Source organism: Gracilinanus agilis, chromosome 4, assembly GCF_016433145.1.
Source record: "Gracilinanus agilis isolate LMUSP501 chromosome 4, AgileGrace, whole genome shotgun sequence".
NCBI classification, from domain to species: domain Eukaryota; kingdom Metazoa; phylum Chordata; class Mammalia; order Didelphimorphia; family Didelphidae; genus Gracilinanus; species Gracilinanus agilis.
This window is the reverse complement of record NC_058133.1, coordinates 97,306,989-97,318,742: the sequence shown is the minus strand read 5'-3', so window position 1 is coordinate 97,318,742 and position 11,754 is coordinate 97,306,989. Positions and strand designations below refer to the sequence as shown.

Sequence of the window (11,754 nt, the reverse complement as noted above, 5' to 3'; positions counted from 1 at the left end):
GAAGGGGAAAGTAGGAGCATGAATCATGTAACCATGTTAAAAATGAATATTAATAAATGTTTAAAAAAAAAAAAGAAATATCCATGCTGTTTCTAATTATCTAATGGACTTGTGGGCACTCTCTACAATGAAGCTGATCTCAATCCAGAAATATCTTCTCATATTATGCAACTGTGTCTACTGTTAACACAACTCAGGCCTTGTTAATTTTCTGGAGCTTGGGAGAGAATGGATAAGTTTTATCTGGAAATATTTTTTACCTGGAAAAATTTTCATCAAGAGTCTGTTTGGAGTCTAGTTGTATCTGAATACAGGATCAATGAATGTGTTCACCATTCTGTCAACTTAATCAAATGGGAGGGAAATTCTCAAAATAAGAAAATTTTAAAGTTCTTCACTTTAGGGCCTATGAATCAGTTAATTTTGCATATTGAAAAGTACCTAGCAAAACAAGTTAAAATTGTCCCAAGTATCTTACACATTGTGTAATGTAAAAATTGAAACACATAGAAAATGGTATAAGTTGCTCTTTTTTTTCCTACTATAGAAAATAAAGTACTCTTTAATGCTGAGGGAAAGAAATGCATCATTTTTTTTCTGTTCAGTTACTGCTCCCAGCAACCAGGGCATGATCAAATCAGAATGAGACTGAGATATAGATTTAGTCATAGAATAATAACAACTCTTAGATGGGGGGATGACAAGACATTAAATCTTGGAGAAAAGTTTATTATAAAACGAAGCATGAAAAACTATTAAGCATTCCTTTGAGAATTATTAGTGGAGTCAGTTTTGTTTATTGGGATTTAATCACCTATTATACTATCTCATGACATTTTAATTGTGTCAGCTGATCATTTCATTCAGTAATGACATTTTCCTAATGAACTAAGAGTCTATTTAGTACATACCAAGGCATGTTGGTGGATCTGTCCATATTCCATTTTTGCATGTTACAAATCGGGAACCCTGTAGCACAAAAAATTTTTGACATCTATATTCCACTCTTGATTCTGGCACATATTCAGATAATGGGAAAGTTGTGATGTCTCCATTATTAATAGGTGGAGGTGGTCCACATTTTCCCACTTCCTCTGAGAATGGAAGAAAGAATTTTATTTGTTAAGGAACATATATAAGTTTGGAGATTGAATTAAAATATTAATTATGAATTTGATAACAACTCCACATCCTTCAGTTTCTCATGCTACTGAACCCTCCAACACATCTTTAAAATTCTAACTAACATGAATGTGATTTGTCTACATGGCTAACTATCTACCCATATGGAGATTATGTGCCCTCTACTTTTATATTGCTCACTATCTTGATTTCACTAAGCTCTTTCACTCAATTTTTTATTGAGGGTTTATGGAGTCAATAAGTATTAATTTAATATCTATCACATGCTATGAAGTTCACTACATAAGATGTTGGATAAAAGAATAAATAGGTCCAGTAGTCAGAGGAAAAATGCCAAGGGTATAAGAATTATGCTTTGTAATGAGGACTAAATAGGAGCAGAAAGCTGGAGGGAATTAGTGGTTGTAAGAATGCTATTCCTTATAATTTTTAATGTTAGCGTATTATTTGAGCACACTTTTAGAAGTCTTACAGATTTCTGAGCTAATGTATTTTCAGAGAATGTACAAATTTCATTCATTTTTGGGAAAATATGGACATCACAATGTAATTGTGCTCAGAAGTTCTGTTTTTAAAACATATTTTTAATATTCAAAAATATATAATGGCAAATTCAGGATAAGATGGGTATCATGTAACCAGTTAAAATGATAGAATCTGAATAAAATATGACTTATTATTTCCTTAAGGACTATTTATCAAAAAGGAGTGAATGAAAGTAAAAATAAAGTCTAATTTCATGGCAAGAGAATAGATCTCCTTATTTAATAATTTAAGTCACTGAGGCAATCATTATTTTCTATAAAAGTAATCAGAAAACTTGAATAGATGAGAATAAATAGGAATGATGATGTTTTAACATAGAACAGAAAGTTTATTAATGATGTAGGCAGACTCAAAGCCAGATGTCATGGCTTATTATTGATCACATTTCAGGTCATTTTGATTCTAAGATCAGCTCTCTATTCACTATGACAGGTGATTGATTGTCTCAACTAATAAATCTAGGAATTTAAAAATGGAGTCAGGTGATTGAGATAAATAATCAAAATCTGGTGTAGCTCCTAATACAGGGTTTATTCTCTCTTACCCTAGGTTGCAAACCCTCTACCTTCTCTCTTCAGTAATAATACTAGAAGGAAAGAGATATATACAGCTAAGTCCTAAACACTAGTTCACATATTTTTTCTCCTTTAAAAAAAATAAAATCAGTACCTGGCTCTTTCTGGCCTTTATGCCTGATGAAGGAAGCAATAATTGGTTTAAGTAAAAGCAGTACAGATAATGGTAGCATGATAGAGGGTGAAAGGAAGTTCTTGTTTCTCTTCTTCTATTCTGAGTTCACACTTGTGAAAAGGGAATCCTTTATTCTCTTTGCCTAGTTGGAGTTAAAACTTTGGTTAACAATAACTTAAATACCCCTACTTGGTACCTCACTAGATTATGAGGACAGGATTATTTTTTCTTTGTCTACTTTTGAATTAATCAACAAAAGCAAATACACCCATACTTAATCTTAAGAGTTGACACCTCCAAAAGGAAGACATTCCTACTTAACCTTAAGTAGGGGGATTGTGGGAGGCCAATAAGAGAAACAGAGTCTTAAATAGATGAAAATCTGAGACTCCTCTTTTGATCCCTTTTATGATCCACACCTTTTCTTATTGAAAAACATTATAGCTTCTAGGAAAACTTTAAGTTCTTAGTACACCAGCATTTAATGAGTTAACAGCCTTTTTTCACTCATCAGAGTAAAGCTGCAGCTGCCTGTTATAGCCAAGGCCAAAACCTTAACAGGGGCAATTTAATCCTGAGAAAAATATTCCCTAACTTGGCTTTCTGATAAGAACCTAGTCAAAATTCAGCCTTGGCCTTGTTCTATTCTGAAGTCAATATTTTGTGTTTTGATATGACATAATTTGTAACTTCTTTGCATCTGCAAAGTTTCGGGGAGGGGGGTTCTTTTGTGGGAAATGAGTCTTGAACTATATATAATAAACTACATGCTCCTGGAGCCAGAGCAGCAGCATGAGTTGACAAAAAGATCTTCATATCCATTATTTCCTTATCAACTAAACTGTCCTTATCAGATTATCTGGAGCTGATAGATAGATCTCGAGAGGGGATGTCTGAAACCCACATGTTAAACTGGGTAATAACCCAGATAGGTGTGAATCATAGAAGGATGACAAGTCAGTCCCACAGACACTGCTCCCTCCCCTTCCCCCAGGCAGGGGTGGACAATTTAGAAACTGTATTTGGCCCCTGTGAAAAGAGGTAGGAACAGGAAACCACCATAAAAGCCACAAAATCCTTGGGCTGAGTGAGTCTCATTAGTTGAGTCTCCTGGAGGGAGTCTTTGAGGGAACTTCCCTGGAGACTGTGACTTGGATTGTGGCTTGAACTTAGATTCTGACTCCTGCACTACTTCGTTGGGTGAATGAAAATGGCTGACTCCTTTCCTAGTTCCCTAGGAGACTAGCTTCCATTTTGGAGGAAGCCTCTCATAGTTACTCACTACCAGCTCTCCTGGATGAAGACTAATATAGGCATTTTCTCTAATCTCTCTCACATTCCACTACTTTATTATTTCCCCTCTATTTTGGTAAATAAACTTCTGACTTGAGATATAACTTTGGCAACCATATTATTTCATATAATTTAAGTCAAACCACTAAATTTAACCTTTACAAGAGCTAATAAGATAATAAATACACCTCTGATCTGTATCTAACAAGAAACTCCACTCAGCAACTCTGTCAACTATTAACTCAATAGCAATATGACTCTCATTACACTGTCTAAAGTAGGTGGAAGAGGAGGTGAAGATATTTTTACATTGCTTCTTTTGCTACCAAGGTCCACTGACCACTGGCTGGTATTTTTCTAGAGAATGTGAAAAAAAATCAGAAGCTGTTGATGAATTTCTTTTATAGATTAATCATTGTCAAACTCTTTCATCTTCTCTGTGTTCAACATCTTGGGTAGTTTTTAGCATGTCCCAGTGCAGGGAGTTGCACCAACTATAGGAAAAGTCAATCCCCAAAAAACAGTTGCACAATCTTTTTATACTTTTCCCCCATGTAATCTTTCCTTGCTGTTCTTTCCCTCCCTATGTAATTTTATGTATTCCTTTAAAATATTTCTCAGTTATATGTGAAAAACTTTTACAATGCTTTTATACTTTTGAGTTTCAAATTCCCTACCCACATTCTTCTTTTTCTTGTTGAGAAATCAAGCAATTTAATAGATTATACACAGGAAGATAGACAAAACATATTTCCATATTAGCCATGATGCAAAAGAAAACATCTGAAAAATTCCCCATCAAAACAAAGAAAGTAAAACAAAAAAGGATTCCTCAATCTGCATTCAGAATCCATCATTTCTTTTTTTGGAATACAAAAATATTTTTTCATTATAAGTCCTCTAGAATTATCAAGGATGAAATAGCATAATTGTATTCCATCACAACAATATACTACAAGCCCTTAGCTTCCCGTGGTGGTACCAAGGTACCCTGTTGTGGTTGCAGCCTTTGCCCTAGGATCCAGTCAGCTGGATACTTACTGCAGGTCTCAGGGCAGTAGGTGGATGAGGGGTGGATGAGGCAGTAGGAGAATGAGTTTTTCTGCCCTCTGAAGGCTTCTTATCTGCACTATTGATAGACTAGATTAAGTCATTTGAGCTGATCTGAAGAGCTGGATGGGCCCTGAGGCCAAAACTTCCAGAGGCAGAGGCCCAAGATGGAGGTGTGATGGCTGAAAGTTGTGACCAGGCTTCCCTCCTCTCTTGATCTCTCCTCAAGATGCCTCCCTGTGGTTGAGAGCCCTGAGCCTCCAGTCCCTGTGATAAGGAGGCACTCTGTCTGGGCTGGAGCTCTTGCCTGGACATGCCACCAAAACCCAAGTCTCAACAAAGTCGATGGGGGAGGGGTCCTGGGACTTTCCTTCTTTCTTTTCCTTTAAACCAAGATTTCAACCTTCTATGTGTACCTTTTAAGTTGAAATGAGCAGGAGGGTCTCCCAGCTCTGTCTGTAGTTGTTTTTGGTTTTCTGTCCCCCTCAAAGTGCTTTGTTTTTGATTGGTGTGGTACAGTTTTCACAGAGGAATTGACTTTTGCTAATTCTAAACTACCATCTTGGCTCCACCTCCTTATTTTCATTTTTTGTCATATCAACCAATATGATAAGTGTGAGGTAATAACTCTTTGTAGTTATTATTTGCATTTCTCTCATGAGTGATTTAGAGAATGTTTTATATAACTTTGAATGACTGATTTTTCTTCTAAAAACTGCTTATTCATATCCTTTAACCATTTATGAATTGAAGAATGACTCATATTCTTACAAAGTTGACTCAGTTTCCTGAGAAATGAGGCCTTTAATTAGAGAAAACTGATGTTAATTTACCATAGTTTCCTACTTTCTTTCTAATTTTGACTGCTTTGGTTTTATTTCTTCAAAAACCTTTGAATGTAATGTAATCAAAATTATCCATTTCTCATCTCATAATTCTCTGTTCCTTATTTGTCATAAATTCTTCCTTTATCAATAGATATGACTGGTAAATTTTTTCATGCTCCTTAATCTGCTTATGGTAATCATACTTTATGTCTAATTCTTGTACCCATTTTGAACTTACATTGGTACTCAGTGCAAGATGTTATGCTATACTTAGTTTCTAGAAATTGCTTTCCTGTTTTCCCAGAAATTTTTGGTCAAATAATGGATTCTTGTCCCAAAAGCTTGGATCTTTGGATTTATTTAATACTTGAATATTAGTTTACTACTCTCACTACCCTTTATTGTGTATCTAATCTATTCAACTTGTCTACCACTCCATCATGAGACAATATCAGATTGGTTTAATGATTACCAATTAATTGATACAGTTTCAGATTTGATAGGTTAGGCTACCTTCCTTCATAGTTATTTTTTGATCCCTTACCTTCTCTCTTAGAATCAATTTTAGGACAGAAGCTCAAGGGGTAGGGAAATGGGGTTTTGTGACTTGCCTAGGGTCTAACATAACTAGGAAATGTCTGAGACCAAATTTAAACCCAGGTCCTCATAACTTCAAGCCTGGTGCTCTATCCACTGTACTACCTAGGTGCCCCCTGACATTTATTTTTCATTGATACTCCTGATTTTCTAAAGTGTTTGTTCTTCCAAATGAATTTTGATATTATTTTGCTCTATGTATTAAACAATTTCTTGGTACATTGGAATGGTACTGGATAAATATATTAGTTTAGGTAGAATTGTCAAGTTTGTTTTCTTGCCTCAGTCTAATCATGGACATTTAATATTTCTCTTTTTGTATTATTATGGATTTTTGTATTATTTGGAATATGTAGATCTGACTTTATTTGTGTGAAAAGTTTTTTTTTTGTAATTACATTGATATATTGTTCTAGGGTTTGTCTTGGCAGATACACTACCAAGTATTTTATATTGTCTGCAATTATTTTAAATATAATTTCTCTTTCTATCTCTTCCTGATGAACACCGTTGGTAACAGATTAACATGCTGGTGATTTAGATTGATTTATTTTATGTCCTATGTCTATGTTGAAGTTGATAATTATTTCAACTAGATTTTTATTTGATTCCCTTGGATTCTTGAAGTATACCATCATATTGTCTAAAAAGAGTGAGAGTTTTCTTTCTCGCTGCCTATTCTACTTCAAATTTTTTTTCTGTAACTGGGATATTTAGCATTTCATGTAAAATATTGAATAATAGTGGTGATAATGGATATCATTGCTTCAACCCTGATCCTACTGGGATGTCTTCTAGCTTATTTTTATTATAAATAATACTTGATGGTGGTTTCAGATGGATCTTAATTATTATTTGAAGGAAAGCTCCATTTATTCCTGTTCTTACTAGTGTTTTTAAGAAGAATGGGTGTTATATTGTCAAAAGGTTTTTCTGCATCTATTGAAAATATCATATTATTTTTTGTTGGGTTTGTTTTTGTTATGGTCAATTAAGCTGATATTTTTCCCTAATGCTGAACCAGCCCTTCATTCCAGGGTAAATCTTACAGTAGTCTATGATATTTGTGATATATTGCTTTAACCTTCTTGCTAGTGTATTATTCAAAAATTTTACATCAATGTTCATTATAGAAATTGGCCTATAGTTTTCTTTCTTTATTTTGGCCATTCACTGATTAGAGATGTCTTGGAGTATCCAAGGGAAGATTGAATAATAAGTTCCATACAGTTTATTTTTTACATATTGGCATGAGGGGACTTTGAGATCTTTGATTATCATCATAACTAACTAACTGATTTATTGTTTAAAGTTAGCCTAAGCAATAAATTAATTTTCTTATTCAAAAGATAGCCTTCTGGAACTTTAAATTGGGCCAACTTTTATTATAATTATAGATGTCTAGATCAGTGATGGGCAAACTATTCTCCATGGCCAGATCCAGCCCATAGTTTGCCCATCACTGGTCTAGATCATTTGATTTGAAAAATACATTAGAGGTAATCTGGCTTCATTTTATAGTGATGAGGAAATTGAGGATCATAGAGGTAAAGTGAGTTCCAAGGAAACAAAGTTAATGGTAAATTTTTGATTTGAATAAAAGTCCACTACACCACTGTAGACTTCTCAACCTGGACTTTTACTCTTCCCTACTGCCTTCTTACTTTGAAGATTATTCTGACCTCATTTTCTCTGATTATTCAGTTCCTTTCAGAACTTCCATTTTAAAGTAAACCCAGACCAGTCATATTTACTCCACTCCACTTGAATCTCCCTTCCTGTTTCTCTTGTTTTTTTTTTTTTCATCATACCCTTTGGTCTCTTCACCCATTTATCTCAACCTCCTCTTTCTCTCTTCCTTTTATATATTTTCTTCCCATATTAGAATGGGGCCTCTTTGAATGCAGAGATTGTTTATCTTTTTTACTAGGTTTGTATTCCCAGAGCTTAGCCTAGGTCAGGGCACATTGTAAATGCCTCTGCGGTCCTTTCTTGCTATCATATTACTAAGCTCCCTGAAAATAGTGATAAACTTATTCTTTGTGTTCTTATACCAAATAATCACTCAGTACTTATCTGTTGAAGGTTATTTAGTTAAATATGACAGGATGATGGATTCATTCTCCCAAAGAACCCAATTTTGATAATTGTTATGCTTTTATACCAATATTTCAAGGAAGTCCTTTGAAAATGTCATTACAAATAATATGTCTTGTTATCCTCCTAATACTTTTGTTCATTTGTTTTAAGATAATATATATTGCTATACCTTTGCATTCAGGAAGGTCTGTCCAGGTCTTGTTAATACAAATTACATCTGATTTCCCATACAGTTTAAGAGATCCAGTACACCTATAACTCACTACATCACCAGGTTCATATCGTTTCTTTAGCTTGGTCATAATTATAGCATTTTCAATATAAGGTGCATATCCACAAGAGAGATCTAAAAAGAATTCAAAAAGTATTTTAATCAATTATAAAACTTTTTATTAGACATAGATTTCTTTGGAGAGAGAATGAAGTTCCCATTATTTTAGAAATTAATGAAGAGAATTTTGGAAGCAAATAAAAAATTCTGGAGTTGCCTTACAATGAAAAGATAAAACAAAAAAAACACCCTGGAATATAGCATCTGTATAATCAATGAATTCTTTATAGAAGACTTATGGATAGATATAGATAAGGATCATATAGAATGTGAGAAATCAAGGAATAATTGGTTATGTGTCCACTAAAGTATTAAAGAAAAAGGAGAGATCTTTTATGGAAAAGTTTACATCATTGTCAAAAGAATTCTGACTTTGAATTTAGAGATTTTAAATGATTCTTATCAAACTTATATCTCCTCATCTTCTTTTTCCTAGTTTTATGAAGAGAAAGTTCTATTCTATTTTCCACAAACAATGAATTTGTGACATTTTCTATATAGTTCCATATAAATGCTATTAACATTTAAATAAATTTTCAAATAATTAAAGAAAAAGTACTTACCAAACACTTATAATTACCCAAAATGTCTGATTCAATTGGAACCAATAAAAAGGAAATCCCAATAATTTTTTATATTCAGAATTTTTAATGTAAAGGAAAGTGAATAGGGAGTCTTAGTTATCAGTAATCTAGAAGAATATGTATCACTAATAATCTAGATGATTTTAATTAATCATTTAACCTTTTAGACTCTTTTCCAAGGCATGGACATTTCACTTACCCTTAATTAAAGTAATAGAAAGGTACAGACAATATTGTAAAATGCAGTTTGTGAAGCAGAGTAGAAGAGAGGAAGAAAACATAGGGAGGGGTTAGAATTTTGGATTTCATAGGGCCATTTTTGCATATTAAAGCTATTTAGCATTATTCTTAGAGTATTGGCAAGAATGTACTAATCGCCATTTAGACCTATTCAAATATCACTAGTGTGAAGATGGGATTGACTCTCCCCTTGAATATTTTTAAATTTAATTAACCAAAAGCTTGACTCCCCTACTTAACACTAAGTAGGGAAGGTCTACAAGTCACTTACTAAAATGGGTGACAACTCCAGAAGCAACTGACCACCCTCTGGGGAGTGCTAATCAAGTTTAAAGACTGCAATTGGTCCCTGTAATGTAGAGGTAGGGATAGGAAGTGATATAAAGAAAGGACTATAAAAGATGATGAACTTCCTGTGCAAGAATTTTTCATCCTGAATTTTAGGGTTGGAGGATCTTGGACTGAGACTGCAGCTTGGAACTATGACTTAGATTGGTCTGCTTCTGGTAAGACTGCTCCTGCATCTTGTCCTTAGGAACTTAGACCAGGATGAGTGAGAAGATGACCCTCTTTTCCTGGTTTCTGGAGATAGTTCTGAAGAAGCCTTCCCTTTTTGGAGGAGACGACATCAGTGCAATCCTTGTGTAATTTTCCACTGTGTGCATCCAGTTGGGGTTAACGAAACCTGCCAGAATTGAACGGGCACTAGAGCAAATATTTAGTGTGATAGGATAGACATCTCCTCTATCCTCTTTTAATTTTTCTACTTTTACTCTCTTCATCTTTTTTTGTAAATAAAAACCGCTAAAAGTCATTTTTGCCTTTGGCTGTTTTGATTATAAAATCAGTGACTACAGTATTATCTTAGAATTCTCAGACATTCAGTCCAACCATAAAATTTAATTCATTATACTTATAAAGACTTCTATACGAGAAATGTGTTCGGAATTCTTGGAAATTTAGAATATTTTTGAAGCTAATATTACTATAGATATTTAATATGTTAGAAAAACTAAAAATAATGTCATAACAGCATGTTTATTTTTTCCATTGTCCTCAGTTTTCCTCAAAGTACAAAAATTCACAATTTTAAAATAATTGCAGACAATAAACCCAATGAAAGCTTACATTTGGAGAAACTCTATCTTCCCAGAAAATTAAGGATTCTCCCCCTGCTAGTTTGGTGAACATAGCAAGAATATGCTGTTCACATTGCTTTAAATATTGATAAATTAAAGAACATTCATCCTACTGTCTAGATATTATTTCTAAAATCTCAAATATATTAACGTATCTTGTTATTAAGGTATGCAATTCAAGGAAGATTTCACTATTCAGTTTTATTTTTCTCATCTAAGAGGAGAGTTTCTGCATCTTTTTTTCACAATTACTATGAAAGTCAAATGTAAATAAAAAAAGCCTTTAATTGGAAAGGACTTTTTTTTCTTATTGGCACAAGAAACTGTTTTGCAAAACCTCTCCTAAAGCAAGAAGTTTGTGCTTCAATAAAAGATGTTCATAAAAAAAATGTAGTTAAAACATTAGTATTCAGCGGCATTTTTCTTCCACATGACCAAGAGACATTGCCCAATGGATAAATGGCCAAATGAAATAAATAATTTTGAAAAAGAATTGCTAACAATGGAAAACCAAATCAAAGCATACTGCAAAAAACAAACCTAATTAAATAAAATTTGAGGATTCAATTCATATTCAACAAATTAGAAAAAAATAAATAATATGAATTCATTCTGGAGAAACTTCAACTCTATTGGTGGCATTTAAAATTCATGCAACTATTTTGGAAAACAATTAAAATTTACAGAAGGAAAATCACTGAAATTAATTATACAAAAAGGAACATGGCACCACTTTTTAATGGTAGGAAAACAATGAAAATTTGGTTATAAAAATATATATACACACATACATACACATAAATGTGTGTGTATGTATGTATGTATGTATTTGGTTTAATTTTCTTTCCTGTCATTTATTACTCAACGATTTTCCATTTGGTTGTCAATTTCATCACTGAATCTGCACTCTTCTCACCATAGTTACTTAATCAATTACATCTTAGTAAATACATATCAAATTATTTTGCCAAATAAGTTATATTTTCTAATCCCCAGGTCTTAACCTATCTGGTGCATATATATGACTGTTAAGCACCATTTCTTTTTAGACAATCCTTTCTTACTTTGATTTTGTGAAACCAATTCTTTCTCATTCTCCTTGGTTTATTCACCAATTCACAACTGAGGGGATTTCCTAATTTTCCAATCTTTGCCCTCTCTCTCTCTCTCTCTCTCTCTCTCTCTCTCTCTCTCTCTCTCTCTCTCTCTCTCTC

The 11,754-nt window shown here is 33.4% G+C and overlaps 1 protein-coding gene across 1 annotated transcript in view; it reads right to left on the bottom strand.

The window, feature by feature from the left end:
* Positions 1-11,754, bottom strand: part of LOC123245940 (complement factor H-like) — a 115,292-nt gene that overhangs the window by 23,200 nt on the left and 80,338 nt on the right. Inside the window, exons 13-14 of the mRNA XM_044674909.1 lie at positions 8,416-8,592; positions 912-1,094 (exon numbers count right to left, since the gene is read on the bottom strand). Of these exons, the coding sequence (XP_044530844.1) occupies positions 912-1,094; positions 8,416-8,592 (360 nt within the window). The remainder of the gene's footprint in view (positions 1-911; positions 1,095-8,415; positions 8,593-11,754) is intronic.